Source organism: Cricetulus griseus (genome assembly GCF_003668045.3).
Source record: "Cricetulus griseus strain 17A/GY chromosome 1 unlocalized genomic scaffold, alternate assembly CriGri-PICRH-1.0 chr1_0, whole genome shotgun sequence".
Classification (NCBI taxonomy): domain Eukaryota; kingdom Metazoa; phylum Chordata; class Mammalia; order Rodentia; family Cricetidae; genus Cricetulus; species Cricetulus griseus.
Window position 1 is genome coordinate 150,926,150 of NW_023276806.1, and position 19,034 is coordinate 150,945,183.

At 47.4% G+C, this 19,034-nt stretch overlaps 1 protein-coding gene across 1 annotated transcript; it reads left to right on the forward strand.

Annotated features, from left to right (window-relative positions):
* Positions 1-8,696: 8,696 nt before the first annotated feature.
* Ckap4 (cytoskeleton associated protein 4) lies at positions 8,697-17,434 on the forward strand. Its single transcript, XM_027392510.2, has 2 exons — positions 8,697-9,251; positions 14,914-17,434. The coding sequence occupies exons 1-2, from the start codon at positions 8,832-8,834 to the stop codon at positions 16,213-16,215; spliced, it is 1,722 nt and encodes a 573-aa protein (XP_027248311.1). The 5' UTR covers positions 8,697-8,831; the 3' UTR covers positions 16,216-17,434.
* The last annotated feature ends 1,600 nt before the right edge of the window (positions 17,435-19,034 follow it).

The following is a 19,034-nucleotide window of genomic DNA, read 5'->3' on the forward strand; positions in this document are numbered from 1 at the left end:
TTTTTTGTTTTTTTTTTTTTTAAATTAAACTCCCCTTCTTACTGCTGTCTCTCTGACCAGACTCTAATTTTGATGGGTGTGCTGTTGCCCGATCTCTGTGGCTAGCCCAAGAACCCCGGAGAGGACTTTGAACTATTGTATTCATTCCTATCGTCTCTCACTGGGGTTGGTTCCTCAACTCTGTGCAGTCAGTCTATGAATTGAATGGAGGACATGCTTCCTCAGTATATCCAGTATGTAGCCAGTGATAAGCAGCAGGATAGCTCAGCAGACAATGCATATGGACAAGGGTGGGGGGGCAGAGTGCTGGAGGGAGAGATAAGATAATAGACCAACTGTGCCATCATCGACATTCTCCTGAAACAAAGCATGCTGGGTGCTTCACAAATACTCACTATGACCTCACTAGTATCCTAGGCCTCAGGGACTATGAATCCCAGCCTGGAGAAGCTCTATTGGCTTTTAAAAATATATATGTATAGTTGAAGATACCCAGGTAGTTTCTGAATGACAGAGGCCTGGACTTACTTAGTTGGCACACCTCAATGAAATATTTATATATAACACACATATGTATATTATGGACTTTTTAGTATTTATTACTTTTCACAGGTCCTGTGATTCAACTTTACAAATGATGAAAACTAAGGCTCAGGAACCACCTTCACGGTGTCTTCCAGACAGGATCAGACAGACCCAGCCATGCTTACCATTTCTGTCTTAATTTCTTAGGAATCCATCATTCTGCTCATCCCTTCTGTTCAGTTTTTGTGAAACTAGCAATGCAAATAATAATGTATTGTCGGAACCTTGTAGAAATCATTGCATTTGCATATAATAACATGCTCTCACTAAGCTTTCAAAGTTTAGTCCTGATACTCCTTTCATCTAAGAGGCGAATACCTGACAATGGAGGATGTTGAAAACTAGGTAAGCAGTTTATTATCTTCCTAGCTCAAACATTTTGTATTTTTAGCTTCCAAATGGTCACAAACCTTCTTTAAACATAAGCAAAACCAAGATCTCTCCTTTTTAAATTCAAAAACATTTATTTTTACTTATTATGGTAAATAGAAATAATTTAATATCACTTAAAAATTTAGGTATTTGCATAAAAGAAAGTTTCCCAAAAGCTAAAAATCTCAATCCTTTTAACAATATCTTTTTTATTACTCCAAGTCACTTTCTCATCCTCTATCATAACTAGAAAATACTGATTTGTCAAAACTTCAACTCTTCCTTATCCTACTAACAATTCAAAACTAAAATTCATATGGACAGTAACAAGAAACATAATCCCAGATCCTGGAAGACTTATATATGGTTTTGAAATTGTCCATATTTCATTTCAAAATACTTTTTCAGTATTTGTCATTTTGATTTCTGTGTCAAATTTTATTTCTGCTCAGATGTTTTCCTTGAGCACGCTTGACAAGTTCCTAGGAAATTTGATTCTATTCTGTAAGACAACCAGTTTGTACCAATTGCTTTTGAAAGCTAATGAATAAAAAAAAATAATCTTAAAAAGTAAAATAAATGCAATTTGCTTTAAAAAAAAACTAGGTAAGCATTCTAGGTCATGTACTGTCACATCTATCCATCCATCCATCCATCCATCCATCCATCCATTGTGGGCTAGGCTGTCTTTCTACATTCATATTTTGAAGCCCTCTAACACCTTATAATGTGACTGCATTAGAGACTGACTTTAAAGGGCTGTTTAAGTTAAAATGGTGTTGCTGGAGTGCGTCCTCATTTAACCTGACTGGTGTCCTCATCAAAGAGGGCAGAGACACATGTGCATGAATCAGAGGCTGAAAGAGAACTCAACAAAAAGGTGACCATCTACCAGCCAAGAAAAGAGGCCTTAGAAGAAACCAAATCTTCTGGCACTTTTGTCTTTCATTTCCCACTTCCATAACCAGGAGAAAACAAATATCCATCATTCAAGCCAGTCTGTGGTGTATGGTTTGCAGAAGCTTGGGCAAATACATATGCCATTCATCCACCCATCCATTCACCCACCCAAACCCAACACATACATGCGTGTGGATGTCTGAAGCACAGCTCTTTTGTCTATGCTTTTCATGTACAGTACACACACACACACAAACACACACACACACACACACACACACACACACACTGTGTAAACTACTGTTCTGGATAGTTTTGTGTCAATTTGACACAAGCTAAAGTCATCTGAGAGGAGAGGATCACAATGAAGAAAATGCCTCTGTGTAAGATTGGGCTGTAGACAAGCTTGTAGGTCATTTTCTTGGTTATTGATTGACTGGGGAGGGCCCACCCTATTGTGGGTGGTGCCATCTCTGGACTGGTGGTTCTGGATTCTATAAGAAAGCAGGCTGATTAGGCAATGTGAAGCAAGACAGTAAATAGCACCCCTCCATGGCCTCTGCATCAGCTCCTACCTCTACATTCCTTCCCCACTGTAGTTCCTGTCCTGACTTCCTTTGATGATGTACAGCAACATGGAAATGTAAGCCAAATAAACCTTTTCTTGTGCAACTAGCTTTTTGGTCATGATGTTTCATCGAAACAATAGACCCTACCTAAGACAGTCACCTTGCTCTGGAGATAAAAAAAAAGGAAGAGGTCACAGTCTCTGTCCTATCCTGGAATGGCTAGCAGTGAGTAAATATGAGTTATGTCTGGCTGTGATGTGTGCTAGGACCTACCTGGGAGGTGGAGGTGTATAGGAGGGACTTTATCCAGGTTGGGAAGGAGCCATGAAAAACAAAGACAAGCTGAGTTCCTGAGAGAATGGCAAACCAGGGCAACTTTGGGGAAGCACAGTGGGCTATACAAAGAGTAGGAAGGGGTTAAGGAAGGTATGTGCTGGAGGAGAAGAGCAGGAATTAGCTGTGAAGGATGTGAGGTGCTATGCTCAGCCAATGGTTCTCAGAGCTTCCTTTTCCGCCTACCCCTCATCTACCCCAGTGTTGCAAGAAGGAACAATATGGAAGTGAGTTTGCACTGGTGGACTAAGATGAGGCCTTTCCCTCCCCTTCCTGTGAGATCCCTGATGAGCATGAAGAGTCTGTATCTTATCTGAAGGCCAAATGGCTTGGACTAGCTGCTTACACACTAAGCCTTCTTTTACACATCTCTACATGTGTGTGTATTTTGTAACTGTAGGTTCAGTTTCCGGGACCCTTGCTGTCCACCACAATTCTCAAGCCATGTCACCTTGAATCCGTTGTTCACTTTCATTGGGAAGCTGTAGCAGTACCTACCATAGAAATTTACTGAGTCTGGGAGGAGCTGCAGAAACAGCTCCTGCCGTGGAGGTTGGTCTGCAGGATGCAGTGGGCAACCAGGAGTATGAAAGATTGCAAAGGATGTATTAGTTAGTCCAGCTTCCTGTCAGCCCTACGTGTCAGCCTTGTCATGGTCACAGTGGTTAGCATCAGCAGCATCGCCATGCCCCATCCTGTCATCACACTTGCCCCTTGCCAGCTTCTCATCTTCACAGGAGGGTTGCTAGGTTGCCCTTGCTAGCTTCCTTCCCTCCACCATTCTTCCCTGTGGTAGTCTTACACCCTAAATAGATGGATTTTAATGTGATATATTATCAAAGGGAAGACCTTAGAGGGATTTTATTTGTTTGTTTTAAAAGTTTATTGTTCACTGCCAGTGTATAGAAATGTGGTTGATTTTAAAAGATTTATTGGAAAATTTTTAGATTTTTTGTTTTCTGTATATGAGTGTTCTTCCTGCATGTATACCACATCTATGCCTGAAGAGGTCAGAAGAGGGTGTCAGATTCCATAGAACTGATGTTACAGCTGGTTGAAAGCTACCATGTGGGTGCTAAACCTGGGTACTCTGCAAGAACAAGTGCTCTTAACCACTGAGCCATCTCTCCAGTCCCTTAAATATCTTGTTTGTTTGGTATTTTGTTTTTTGAGATGGGGTTTCTCTGTGTAGCCTTGGCTGTCCTGGAACTAGGTCTGTTTACCAGGCTGGCCTCTAACTCACAGAGATCCACCTGCCTCTGCCTCCTAAATGCTGGGATTAAAGGTGTGCGCCACCACACCCAGTTAAAGATTTTTCTTATTTTAAATTATATGTATCCGTGTGAGAGTATATGCACATAAGTGCAGGTGTTCCAGATGCCAGTGTCATTGGCTCTCACTGGAGCTGGAGCTACAAACAGTTGTGAGCCATCCAGTATGGGTGCTGGGAACTGAGCTCAGGTCCTCTGTAAGAGCAGTATATGTTCTTATTGCCGAGCCATCTCTGCAGTCCCCAGATTTGTATAGGTTGGTCCTGTATCTCATGTGTTTGGCTATTTAGTCCAATGTTTCCCAGAGGAATCCCTTTGTATTGTTTGGGCTTTGTTATTATTGTTGCCATGCTCGAATAGCTGACAGGAGCACCTTAAGGTAGGAGGGTTCAATTTGGTCTATAGTGTAAGGGTCTAGGGAAGTCATGATGGCAGCTGGTCACATTGTATCCACAATCAGGAAGCAGGCAGAGATGAATACTGCTGCTCACCTAGCTTCCTCCCTTAAAAGTATATTTATTTATTATGTGAGAATTTTATACATGTATGCAACGAATTTAGTGTGATGCAGTATGAACAATAAAAACTCAGGTAATGTGACTTGTATTTTAGTGTAGATGTGTGCTGACCTCTTGAACACAGACAGTAGGACATCATGCCCTTAACCAGAAAGACGTTGTTCAGCCACCCAGTTGTGAGCAGCTTGGACATCAGTGGTACAACAGCTCAGGCGAAGTGGGGGATGCTGGGTAAAATGTGAAGGAAAAGCCAAAAAGGGTTTGCTAATAGGTTGCATTGAGAGATGGGTGGTCCTGGCTGTCCACAGGAGAATTACAAAGTAGCATTGCACCACTGGCTCTCTAAAGCCTTGGGGACCTGTGGCTTGGTTTCTGGGGACTTTATCATTGCAGTGCAGAGGAGAAGAAGTTGACATTCCCAGGGGCTTTTCATTTAGGCACTCGGGCTGAAATGTGGGAAACCAAGAAGGTTACAGGCTCTCGGAACTCCACCTTGTAATTTAGTCCACACAAATATGAGGCTGTCTGTCTGGAGGCATCCTGGCACAGCTGGATGCCTGGAAGAAATTTGTCTGGCTCCTCCTCCACAGTCCTGATCTCATCCTACACACTTTAGGGTGGGGAAGGAGAAAGGGATGGAGGAGTTGAGATGAGGAGGAACAGAAAGGGGCAAGTCCCCTGAAGGCATGCTGTGCCAACACAGATGAAGTCAGCAAGATAGAAATCTCCAGAACCTTCAGTGCCTACAAACATTGCTTCCATGATGGCTCTGGGAAGGTCCCTCCTCCTATGGGTGTAACCAAATACCCTACTTCACAGGAAAACAGTGACTGCCTTTTAAAGCTAAACACATTATAGCCAGTGGTTTGTAAGCCACATGCAGCATGGGGAGCTCCCAGAAACGGTGATGAAAGAAAATCCTTGAATGTGGACACAGGAGCTCTGTGAAACTCTGCAAACAGCATTAGCTACCCTTTCTTCACAGAGACTTACTATGAAGTCAGCATCATGTGGTATCTCTCTTGCAATTCTCACAGTTCGGTAAACACATTCCTATTATCCCATTCAATAGATGAAGTCACTGAGGTTCAGGGACATCATGTTCTGCAGGAGGTTCTGGACTGGAATATGACCCCAAGTCAACTTATTCCAGAGCCAGTCTAAACCATTATACCCACTGCCTCTGCTCTGTGTGTCTGGGTGTTGTGGTGTGTGTGTGTGTGTGTGTGTGTGTGTGTGTGTGTGTGTGTGTGTGTATGTCAGAGAGAGAGAGAGAGAGAGAGAGAGAGAGAGAGAGAGAGAGAGAGAGCACATGAACACAGGTGAATGTAGAGGCCAGAGAAAACCTCAGGCATCATTCATTAGGCACCATCTACCTCTTTTCTTTCTTAGAGACAGGGTCCCTCATTGGGCTAGAACCCAAGTAACCTAGACTGTCTGGCCAGGGAGCTGTGAAGCCTGGTTTTTAAGTGTGTGTGTGTGTGTGTGTGTGTGTGTGTGTGTGTGTGTGTGTACCAGTGCACAAGTCTGTGTGCACTCATGTGTAAACTAGATTTCAGGTATCCTGTTCTATCATTCTCTACCTTAGTTCCTCAAGGTGAACATCTCTCTGTGAACCTGGAGCTAGGCTGCCAGTCAGCAAGTCCCAGCAATCACACTGTCTCCTTACCACCTTGCTCCAGCACTGGGATTACACCCTCTTGCACCCAGGCTTGCTTTTTTATGTAGGTCCCAGGGACTTGGACCCAGGTCCTCATGCTTGGGCAGCAAACCCTCTTACCCGCCAAGTCAGATATCTTCCCAGACTTGGAATGGCTTAACATAGGTTCTGGGGATCAAACTCAGGCCCTCATGCTTGTACATGAAGGCCTGTATCAACTGAGCCATCACTCTAGCCTGTCACTCTCTATTCTTCCAGTGCTCAACATTCAAAAAGCTGAAAAACCTCTCATTCCCATATCTGCCCTGCACATGTAACTCATAAAAAACAAACAACGAAAGATCATTGATTATTTTCACTAACAATGAAGTGGTTGTTTTCTCTACGGAACAGAATAATGCCATAATAAGAATGAGCTTTAGAGATGCACTTTACAGAGAATGTGGTCCTGAAATCCAGAGGGGAGGTTAAGTCCACTCCTTGAGGTCACAGAATTTGGTGGCAAAGCCATGGCTCAAAAAAGCAGACAGGGCTCCTGCCTCCAGGCCAGAGCTTGGCTGGATTCCAGCAGGCTGCCCTGAATTACTGACCCTGTCCTCTTACACACATGATGAAGGAGGGTGTCTGTTCACACATCAGCAATTTTAAACACACTTTGAACTTAGGTGGTTTTTAAGCAAGATAGTCTTGAACATTTTATGACAACCTAGCTTTTCGTTTTCATCTGTCTCTCTGTCTGCCCTGCAGGGTGAGGAATCCTGTGCTTGGTTGAAGTAGGGGGCTTCTGCTAAAGCTCCTGCTATTCTGTCAATGGCAGGGTGTTCTCTTCTGGATAGAGCAGATGATTTCACTACAGTAGGTTCTAGTCCAAATTTAATTTACTCCGTGTATTTCCCTCACAATAACAGTAACTCTTGCTTGCTTTGCTATCTTCTGCAATCTGCAGCCCTTCCACCTAGCTCATCTCTATATGCAGCACACACCCTTCTAGTCAAGACAGGTGTTCTGGGCTCACCCCACTTCCGCCTCAGAAATAGCCTTCCTGTTCTTCCACTATGCAAATCCATTCTCCAAATTACTCTTCATTCCCTACCCTATGTACGGCTCAAAGTTTGCTTTCCAAGTTCTCTTTACATTTACATTCTCAGTTCTGAGGTGTTGGCCTTAGCATGCTCCCTAGGTGTAACAAAGATCCTATGATTGTAGACACACATGTGCCCATCCAGGTTTTAAAGGTAAGCTTTGAAAAGAATGAGGAGCAATTGACGTCCTCGAGGAAGGTGTAGCCAGCAGTGTACAGACATCTCTGGCACACAGTGGGCCTTCTTGCCATTGCTTATGCCAAGAGGGCTAGCGGGCATACGACAGCCAAAGTACCAACTGGTGGTTATTTGACTTTAAAGACGGAAGAGTTCGGTTTTGTTTTAAGTAGATCGGGAGGAGGTTACAGACAGAAGAAATGGCATCCCTACTTTTGCCAGGCACACACCAGGGCTGCATCAGAAGCCAGTGTGTGTGGGGTGAGCCCCAGAGCGCTACTGAGTGGAGAACCAATGGGTCTGAGCTGATAGTGGGGCAGGTTTGTTCCCCAGGCCGTTTCCCTCTCAGCCGGAGATGAGTCCCATCAGAGCAACACAAGTAGGTTCGAATTGTGGTTGTGTGACCTTGAGGCTGGGGGATCACTCAGTGTCTTTCCTATAAAATGGGCAAATACAATCCCACCTTCCAAGGCTTTTGTAAGTGTTTCAGAACACATATAAGCTGATAAGCCGGGTCTTGACATTGTTATATTTCTTTTCTACAAACGTGGAAGTGACAACCTTGACCTGTGTCCCTCTAAGTGTGGGTGCTGGTGGCGTTCCCACATTCAACCCAGAGCCTGCCTCCAACAGGAACTGTGCTGCTGAAACTGTATGATACCCCCAAAAGAAAACAGAGTCATGGAGGCTGAGGAGGGGCCTTGTCTACAGCTGACTGTCCGGGCCAAGAGGGCCACACAGTAACTCAGTTCCTTGGACAAGGTGCTTGAGTGCAGTCCTTCCAGCCTAAAAACCACAGGGAAGAGAAGGCCTGGCCCAGATGCAGGCTTGCAGGGAGGACTTGGAGGAGGAGTGTCTGCGGATTCGCGGTGAGCAAGAGGGACGTCGGTTCCCCACCCTACAGAATCGTGCTCCCCGCGCCCCCTGCATCCTCCCTCCACTCAGGTGGGGCTCACGCCCAGCACAACACTCAGGCTCACCCCGGCTCCACTCCAGGGTAGCCGGGCACTGGGAGGCTTCGCCACCAGGGCAGCCGCGCCCAGCCTCGCCCTGCCCGGCCCCGCCCTCCCTCCCTCTGCGGGGTCGCAGCGAAGGGAGGAGGGGCGGCAGCCAGCTTGCGTGGCAGGCGCTCCGGCTGGGCTCGGCCTCCCTTCCCGGGAGGCGGGGTCGGCGCCGCGGCGGCGGCGGCGGCGGAGTCAGGCCCCCTCCTCCTTCCGCGGCCGGCCTCTTTCCTCGCCGCCCCACGCTCCGGGCCGCTCCGACGCCGCAGCTCCCGCGTGCCGCCAGCGCAGCCCCCGCGGGAGCCTGAGCCAGCGTCCCGGGCCGCTCGCCCCGCTCGCCCATCCCGCCGCGCCACCGCCGCCATGCCCTCGGCCAAACAAAGGGGCTCCAAGGGTGGCCACGGCTCCGCGAGCCCCTCGGACAAGGGCGCCCACCCGTCGGGCGGCGCGGATGACGTGGCGAAGAAGCCGCCGTCAGCGCCACAGCAGCCGCAGCCGCCCGCGCCGCACCCGCAGCAGCAGCACCCGCAGAATCAGGCGCACCGGGGCGGCCACCGCGGCAGGTCCTCGGCCGCCGCTGCCGCGTCCTCGGCGTCCTGCTCGCGCAGGCTTGGCCGGCTGCTCAACTTTCTCTTCTACCTCGCCCTGGTGGCGGCGGCCGCCTTCTCTGGCTGGTGTGTCCATCACGTCCTGGAGGAGGTCCAGCAGGTCCGGCGCGGCCACCAGGACTTCTCCCGTCAGAGGGAAGAGCTGGGCCAGAGCCTGCAGGGCGTCGAGCAGAAGGTGGGTACCCCGGCTTTGGCCGGATCGGGACCCCACTCTTGCCCTCCTCGAAGAGGCCCTCGTCCTTTTCTGCCCAGACCCTGTGGCAAGAGCTGGGATCCCAGCTCCCTAGTTGCCAGGGCGGCCCCCAGACTCGCTTTGTTAATGGTCCTGGAGAGGGATGGAGCAGGCTGCGAGGATGGCCAGACCATCGCGGGAGGGTGGGCCAAGGGCCTGTCACAGGACATTAGCGGTGACCTGTAAGGAAGCCGGCAGGCTCCACGGAGCCCATTCTTTCTGCATTAGGAACCGCTGAATGGGCAGAGTTGCCTGAAAAGGAGGTTTGAAGGGAAGCCAGCCCATTGCATCCCTGGAAGCCTTTGGTCAAGGCTTCACCTCGGGTCTGCCAGTGGGAGTCATCCGAGCCAGTTTTTTAATAGACCCAGAGCTTTGGAGGAAGGGAAAGCTAGTGAGCTTAGTCATTTGCTAAGTTCAGATAAAATGGTGTCTATCTTTAGGTCCCTTGTCCTTAGCTGGACCAGTGAGCCCATGTGGGCCTTTGAAGTAGTCCACTCCAGCTGCAGAGGAAACACAAGGCCAAAGGTATCGGGTCACACTTACGTGGTGTGTAGACTCATGTATTTTATTTTTTAGTTTGTAGAGTTAACCCTGGAGGGAGGATGGAAGGACTGACAATTTTGACTCCATTTTCCAGACCAGAATATTGAATTTAGAGACATAAAGTGAGTTGACAAAGACCCAATCTGACTGAGTTGCAGATAGTATAAGAAAGTCTGGGCCACCGTGTGACGAAGAATCCCTAGTGAGCTGTTTCAGGAACAGCTGAATCCAACTCCCAAGGCAAAATTGCTTAGTTTCCACCCTTCCAGCCAAAGCATAGCCGGCTTTCCCTCCAGGTCCCCTCCACTCTCCACCATATCCTTGCTCAATGAAACTTAGTTGCTGGACGGAAACAAAAAATCCCGCCACTTCTGAGCCCGGAACCACTCTCTCCCTTTCCCAGCATGCTGCTTGCCCTGCCAAGTCTCTACTTCTGTTGAGGAATTTCCTCTTAAGACTGGAAGAGCAACTGGGGTGAGTCAGCCTGTGAGGAGGTACAGACCAAAGGAGGTGACTTCTCCGAGGGAATCAAGTAGGCCATTCTGCTGTGCCTCTGGAATGTCAGATCAGCATAAAACAGCCACACTGAGGAATCTATTCCCTAGCTCCTGCTTCCTCTCTTCCATCCACCCACTTGCTACTCAGTCATAATAGTTATCGAAGCCTGATAGTTGCATGGCTCTGTGTGGGTCCAGGGGAGGATATGGAGGAGGAAAAGGCACAAATCAAGTGTGTAAGGTGGCACACTAAGTAGATGTGAGTGGTGGTTAACTTGTACACACTTTGGGAAGGAAGAATTTGTGAAATTTCCTGTACCTGGATGGTTGGCACAGTGCAGCGATCAGGACTGTTGGGAGACGTGTTGTGAAAAGCATACAGGTAAAGGAACAATCTTGAAGGACAGAAGGTAGCTAACCTTCCCATGACAGAGTGACACTCAGGAAATGACAGGGGAAGTTGGAAGCTGAGGCCCAAATTGGGGATGTCTTGAATCCAGGTTGAAGAAATTGGGTGCTATTTAATGTGCAGTCTTTCCATCTCCCCCTTGTCTTCACTCCTTCCCTGTCGAAGCTGTATTCAAATCACTTTCCTCTTTGGGCCTCAGTTTCTCATTGTAGAAATTAAGAGAAGGGATACGGGGTTGGCCAATCAGTAAAGTGTTTGTTATGAGAGCATTAGGACTTGAATTTAGATTTCTAGGACCCACACAAAAAGCTGGGTCTTGTAGTCAGCACTCGAAATCCCATTGTTGGGGAGGTATAGACAAGAAGATAACTCTGGAGTTTACTAGCCAGCCAGTCCAGCCAAATCATTGTGCTTTCATTCCAGTAAGAGCCCTTGTGTCAAAAAAAAAAAAAAAAAGAAAAAGAAAAAAGAAAAAAAAAAAGGTGGAGAGCAGTATCAACCTCTGCCCTCACGTGTACATACACACCACACAGCACATTCACACAAACATGTACCTCAAACACCCATGCACAAGCTTTTCAGTAACCCTCAAGGCTCCAAAGCTGTTGAGATAGTGACCACCTTTGGAAAGAGTTAATGGTGTTACTAAAATAGCTGCTATTTAATGTATCATGCATATTATCCACTTCAATATGTAGATGGTTTTACCACTGGACCACAAGAAGTCCAGGGCTTTAGCACATGTGAGCGGTTCAGCTATAGACCCTAGATAAGCCCCTGTTGCCCTGGTCCACCCCAGAGCTTCATAAAGTAGTAGCCAGAGTGGGCCAGGCTGGTAGGTGCCGCTGGAATTCGTAGGGAGTGAGTCTCTGTGCTTTCTTGTTTCTCACCTTGGCTCTGTGAAGAGGAACCAGGGCTTGCTTTTGGTGGTGGCAACCTTCTAACATCCTTTGAAATAGTTCAGGTCTTGAGATCAGATGTTCTGGGATTCTGATGCTTGGCTCCACCCCTTACATCTGTAGTTATTAGTGCATAGTAAGTGCCCTATTGACTGTCAGCCACTAGTAGCTAGCCTGCCCATCCTTACTCCAGCAAGGCTCCCTGAAGGAAGGGAAGAGGTCTAACCATTATTTTGTATCTGGCATTTTACCCATTACCTACTGCACAGTGGATATCCCACACATTCCAGAAGAACAGACATCTAATGAATATTAATTGTTATGACATTTTTGTGCATAAAGATGAACAACCTACAACACCCTCAGTATGGGAGACACTGAGTTTCTTTGGTGGTTGGTAATAGTTTCTGATTGGAATGACTTCTTAGCCATTTGTAAAGAGCCTGGGATTAAATAGGAACTAGGACTGCCCACCCAAACCTTATCAGGCATTGCTCTGAATTCCTGCATTCTCTGGTCCATTGAGAAAACACTGAAAGTAGCCTGCCATGTTGCAGGTGCTGGGCTCACCCACTCATGCTTCTATTTTAAGTGCTATGCTTAGAACAGGAAGGCATTGTGATTTACTAACCTAGTTTTAGAGGTCACCTCTCTCTAGTGCCTTTTCACAGTAGTCTTTATGTCTCAGGTTAGATTTGGCTGGGGAGGGAAATTGTCTACTTTCTGGAGCCCCTGGGAACCCCATTCTAATCTCCCTTTAAAAATCACAGATGGATGGAGATAGAAGAGACTTGAGAGACCCCCATATTAAGAGACAATCCGTAGTCTGTATGGTTAAGATATCTTTTTTCAGATAAACACCAGCCAAATGCAAGCCACAGCGTGCCAGGGGCAGCAGGGCAGGCAGGCCAGAGAGAGAGAGCTCCCATGTGCCTTGCAGCCCCTTAAAAACCTATTAGAGTCATCCTGACCTCACTTTGACCACGCCCCGACAGGCGTGGTCAGGCACACCTGTAGCCAGCCCTTAGGAGGCGTGGTTATGGTGTCTCCCTACATCCCCATTTGCCAACAACCTGGGGCTTGGGAAGTGGATATGATTTTGGGTTACTAGAGCTTGGTGGGCACACTCTATGGCTAGGGCATCCTGCCTGCCTGCCTGCCTGCCTGCCTGTGTCCCTGAGGTGCCGCTAGGACTCCCTGAGCTTCTGAGGAATTTAGGATAAGGCTAAACCGTGGTGAAGACAGTAGCTGCTGTGCATTGAGCATCCACGAGTTAGGCACAATTAAGCACTTGGTGTGTTTGACTCAATTAGCTCTCATGGTGACAGTCCTGTGAGTCAGGTATTATTTTGTCCCCCCTCCCCTCTAGTTGAGGAAATCAAGACACAGACAGACTATGTAACTTCAAGATCCAACAACAGTACAGTGTTAACCTAAGATTTGCCTACCCAATTTATTTATTTATGTCACTTTTTTTTGTAAGATAGTGTTTCATGTAGTCCAGGCTAGCCTCAGACTCACTGTGTAGCCTAGGATGACCTTGAACTTCTGATCTTTCTACTTCTACCTCCTGAGTGCCAAGACTATAGGCATTTGCTACCAGATCCAACTTAGTAAGTGCTTGGGCTAGAATCTAGGATCTTGTGAAGGCTAGATAAACAGTCTACCAGCTAAGCTATATGTCCAGTCCCAGTCCAGTCCTAGTCTGTGTGTGTATACACACACAACACACACACATACACACACACACACACACACATATATATATATATTTACCTGATTTCACACTCTTGTACTGTTTTTAAATTGAGAGAACCACTCCCCCCTCAAGATTTGTTTTTATTTTGTGTGTTTGGGTGTTATGTCTGCATGTTTGTATGTGTGCATGCTTGGTGCCTGAGGAAGCCAGAAGAGGACATCAGATCCTATGGAACCAGAGCTACAGACAGGTGTGAGGTGTCATGTGATTGCTGGGAATTGAACCCAGGTCCTCTGGAAGGGCAGCCAGTGATCTTAACCACTTAGCCATCTTTCCATCCCCTGAAAACTCTTAAATTTAGTTTAGTCTAGAGCATCTGTCTTCCTACCTTTTAAGAAATACATTTAGTTGTTGACTATTAGTGACATCATTCATCCTGCAGAACCCGCCACACTGGATTTAGCTGGTAACAACATCATGGCATCATAGAGAGTCTCTTTTACATGTTCCAGAAATGGGGAGTCAGACCTAGGGACTTACAGGACCAAGGCCACACTGCTGGCAGTCTCTTCTTCTTTCCTTAAAAGTCTTTCTCCACCAAATGTCACAGGTGTCATATTATGATAATAACTAGCATTTTGATCATCACAGCCTCTCGGTGTGTTAGACCAGCTCGTTTGGAGGGCCCACACTGAACCTAGTTCATAATGGAGTTTATACAGAATGAACATGCAGCAGGTGAAGTCACAATGTGCTCACAAAAGCCAGAGTGTCCTAAGGAATCGTCAGCCTACTGCTTGTATTTTTAAATGAGGACACTCAAGTTCAGGGAGGACAGTGACTTGCCAAGGGCTACAGCTGGATGTGACAGTCATAGACCTGGACTTGGTCTCTTCACTTTGTACCTGGGGTCTCCGTGTGCCTCCAGTTCTTTCCTAAGAAAATTTGTGATGCTCAGTTGCAAGAGCTAGAAAGCCAGTCCTAAAATAGGGAGGGAGGGAGGGAGGGAGGGAGGGAGGGAGGGAGGAGAGAGAGAGAGAGAGAGAGAGAGAGAGAGAGAGAGAGAGAGAGAGAGAGAGAGAGAGAATGAAAATGCTCTGATTGGCCCAAACTAGAAAGTTCAAGAGTAGACTCATAGGTGTAGTTGTATTCAGGGATTGAGTTACGTTTTCAGAATGTGATCTGGCCTTGTCTCAATTCTTTCTCTCTGTGTGCTGTCTTGATTGATGAATGGGTGTTGACTGTCTGCTGGTCTGAGCAGATCCAGGCTTCCCTCATCCAGCGGGAAAAGGTGTTTCTCACCTCATCAGCCTGCCTACGGCTTGTCCATCCCTGACTCATCACATTGGCGGAGAGGAAGGGGTTGAGAGAGGCAGATGGACCATGTTGACTGGTGAGGTTGGATAATGAGCTGACTCGTTATCACAGCAATCAGCATGTAACTATCTTTGGAAGGAGAGTGCTGATGGGGATACAGCAGGCAGTGCAGAAAGTAGCGGTAGTATATTCTAACACGACAGATCTGTTCTCTGTGGTAACATCTGGATTTTGCTTGCAGGTACAGTCCCTGCAAGCCACATTTGGGACTTTCGAGTCCATCCTGAGAAGCTCTCAGCATAAACAGGACCTCACGGAGAAGGCGGTGAAGCAAGGGGAGAGTGAGATCAACCGGATCAGCGAAGTTCTGCAGAAGCTGCAGAATGAGATCCTCAAAGACCTGTCGGATGGGATCCATGTGGTAAAGGATGCCCGAGAGCGGGACTTCACATCCTTGGAGAACACGGTCGAGGAGCGCCTGACGGAGCTCACCAAGTCCATCAATGACAACATTGCCATCTTCACCGATGTACAGAAGAGGAGCCAGAAGGAAATAAATGATGTCAAGATGAAGGTTGCCTCCCTGGAAGAGTCCAAGGGTGATCGCAGTCAGGACCTGAAAGTTCTGGAGAAAGGCCTGAAGGAGGTACAGGCCTCTTTGAAGTCCAGGGAGAGGGACATCGAGGCCCTGCAGAGTTCCCTTCAGACCATGGAGTCCGATGTCTACACAGAGGTCCGGGAGCTAGTGAGCCTCAAGCAGGAGCAACAGGCATTCAAGCAGGCGGCAGACTCAGAGCGCCTGGCTTTGGAGGCCCTCACAGAGAAGCTTCTGCAGTCTGAGGAGTCCTCCTCTCGCCTCCCGGCAGACATCAGGAGACTGGAAGAGGAGCTGCAGCAGCTGAAGGCTCAGGCCCATGGAGCAGAGGAGGCCGTTGTCTTCAAAGACTCCAAAGCCTTAGATGAACTCCAGAGGCAGATTGAGGGCCTAGGTGCCAGGCTGCAGTACGTAGAGGACGGAGTCTACTCTATGCAGGTAGCTTCTGCACGCCACACTGAGAGTCTGGAATCGCTCCTGTCCAAGAGCCAGGAGTATGAGCAACGCCTGGCTGTGCTGCAGGAACACCTGGAAACCCTGGGGCCCGCCTCTGATCTGGCCAGCACAGTGAAGAGCCTGGAGGAGGCCCAGCTGATGCTGACCAGCAACGTGAAGGAGCTACAGCAGAGCCTGGGTGAGCTCCCCAACACTGTGGAGTCTCTGCAAGAACAGGTGCACTCACTGCTCAGCCAGGACCATGCGCAGGCCATGCCTCCTCAGGACTTTCTGGACAGGCTCTCCTCTCTAGATAACTTGAAGTCCTCAGTGAGCCAAGTGGAGTCAGACTTGAAAATGCTCAGGACTGCGGTGGACAGTTTGGTTGCCTACTCCGTCAAAATCGAGACAAATGAAAACAACCTGGAGTCAGCCAAGGGCTTGCTGGATGACCTGAGGAATGATCTCGACAGGTTGTTTGTGAAAGTTGAAAAGATTCATGAAAAGATCTAAATGAACTGCTTGTGCAGGGCACAGATTTATAGTCCAGTTTCTTATGACCAAAAAAAAACAAAAACAAACAAAAAAAAACAAAAACAAAAGGAAAAAAAACCATCATTTCCTCCTGGGTGCCCTCGCACCAGTTTCTTGCCCCCTCCCCCCACTGGAAAGCACTAGACACCATCTCAGCACAGTTGAGTGGTGTTCTGTGCCCGGTTAATTTATTTGCGATTGTTACCACACATCTTTGGTTTCTGAAATCCTTGCAATTGTTACCACACATCTTTGGTTTCTGAAATCCTGTTTCTGCTTTTGGTTTGGCTTCCTGAAGGCCCAGCCCTGTTCAGAAGAGGTGGCTTTTTGAAGGGATGTGTCTACTGTTAGGAAGAGGGCAATGGCCTTAACTGGGGATTAACAGGGAGCAGATTAACCTAAAAAAGAAAACAGAAATCCTGTCTGGCTGACAGATTTATAGTAAAAACAACAACAAAAATGGGGAGGGAGGGGAGCTTTTCTTTTTCATTGTCTTTAAGGAAAATTAATTTTACTTTTTTTTCTACTCTTGGCCAGAGTTTCTGTGTCTTACTTGTCTTCCACTTAGAACTGGTAAAGAAAGGCTCATAGATGAGAGCTCTGAATGGGTGGAGGAGAAGGCCCCCAAGCCTCTTCTTGAGGGTCCCTTTCTGTTGCAGTTGAGTGATATCAAAGGTAACTATGCAAACTCAGCAGGTTCTGAATGTGAAGACAGCACCCCGATGCCCCATGCCTTTCTGTTCTGGTGAGCCACCTGTGTTACCACATTAGGAGGGGGTCACCAAGTAAGTTTGAAATCCTAGGGGGAGACCTTGCTGTTGTGATGTCAGAGCTGTACTGTCCATAAAGGATTTGGACATCTCCCTGGGAGATGTAGGCCAGATCTTTTTATTTTATCACAGTATTCCTGAAGAGGTCTCCTGTCGCCTGGCCCCATCTGTCAGTGACGATCACTCGTGCTGCATTTCTGTAATTGTTCTTCCTGTATCCTTGCCCTTTGAGCAGTGTTGTCTTTAATGGCTGCCTTGTCCTTCCCACCCACCCCACTCCACCCCCCCCCAAGAAAAAAGGAAAGAAAAATTTTAAAAAAGAAAATGCTGAAAAGAAAAACAAGGTTTGTTAATTTACTGTGAAATGAACTGTATGGCTTATTTACAGTATTTTTAATTCTTAATAAACACTTGAGCTTTGTTATGACTTTTTCAGGGGTGCTGGATTGTGACTGAGAATTTAGTAATGATGATGTATTCGGGATTAGAAAATTGATGGGTTTTCCAGTGTGTGTCATAGCACATGTGTGGATGTCGGGCCTCAAGATGCCCGGCTCTGCTGCCCCAGGTCTGTTTTTTGCTCTCTTAGCAGGTTGGTTCCTCCCATCGCTTACCATCTTAACATGGCACCTGTTAGGCTCTTCCTCAGGGGTGTGGATGAGGTCTTTGAATGACTCCCTAGCGGGTTCTAGCGTGTAGTCGGTGTGAACCACTGTCTTGGAGGCATCTAGGATGGCTAAGGCACACCTGAGCATTCCTATGCATCCTGGGCTCCCACTCACCACCTAATAAAATAGATGTTATTCTGTACCGGTGTGCAGGCATGAGTAGAACTCTGTGAAAGTACCAGTCCCTCTTTGACATGGGCAGCAGGCTGAGAAGCATGCATTAGGGCATGCATTATAAGTCATGAGATAAGATTTGAATCCATTTTCTGCTCTTACTGTGTCCTCCTCCTCTGCCATTGGGTCTCCACTGGCCTGCTGCAGAGCCTGAGGAAGCAGGCAGGTCTCTCCAACTCATGGAATAGAGGGAGTCAGGACACTGGTACACGTGTGGTTTATACCCTCGTTTCTAGCTGGCTGTTCGTTCGTTGAACATTTATTGGGCCCACAGTCAGACATGTTGCTAAACATCAGTGAAGTAAAGACCTGGGATATGGTAGTGATTCTAGGTCCTATAGCCCAGTTGACACAATTACATAAACTGGTGTCATATAGAACTGTAAGTGCTACACCTAGAAATAAGGGTGGTGGCAAAGGTGTAGTGACCAGTTCTTCCAGGATTGTACTAGAGGTGGTTAGAAGAGGTTTATAAAGGCCAGAAGAGGAGAGGAGGGGGTCTTGACGAAGTGTCAGGTTGTTTCATTTGAATAAGAATAGCTGTGGGATGCTGAAGATGTGGGTTAAATTGCAGGTCCAGCAGTAGTAGAGACTTCAGTGAAATGCAGGCAGGATGGTCAGTTGGCGAGGACACTGTCCACCTGCAGATGGTGATGGAGATGCTGATGGTGGATCTCTCATGTGGTGGTTGTGAGGGTTGAGTGAGGCACACAGGGTCAGCTTAGTTTGGTATCTGGCACATAGAACTCCAGAGCCCGTGCACATGCAACCAAACCAGAAGCCAGAGGATTGAAATAAGCTGGGCATAGTGGCACACAACTATAAAGCCCAACACTTTGGGGACCAAGAGAGGAGGTGCATCAGTTTAAGCTTGTCTGGCTACAGAGTGAGACCCTGGAGGTGGGGATTGGGAAAGTAACATTTAAACACTCCTAGGCATGTGCATGCATGTATATGTGTGATTTAAACAGATAACTGTGTAAGGAGGTCCTTCTATGAAGTCCAGTGTTGACAGCTGTGCAGGGATACAAGTTGGCAGGAGAGAGATGCTGGGTTTGGAGTGGCCAAGAGAGTAGAGAAGTTTAGAGCAGTTTTCAGGGCAGGAAAAGAGGGAGTCACAGTGGACATCACTCAGGACCACTCTTGCCTTGCCTTTCTCCTATCCTGCTATTAGGGGCACAGTGCA

Excerpts from the sequence above, each read along its gene's own strand:
- Ckap4 (XM_027392510.2), top strand. The coding sequence starts at position 8,832 with ATGCCCTCGGCCAAACAAAGGGGCTCCAAGGGTGGCCACGGCTCCGCG. Across the intron at positions 9,252-14,913 it reads TGCAGGGCGTCGAGCAGAAG|GTACAGTCCCTGCAAGCCAC; the intron begins GTGGGTACCCCG and ends TTTTGCTTGCAG.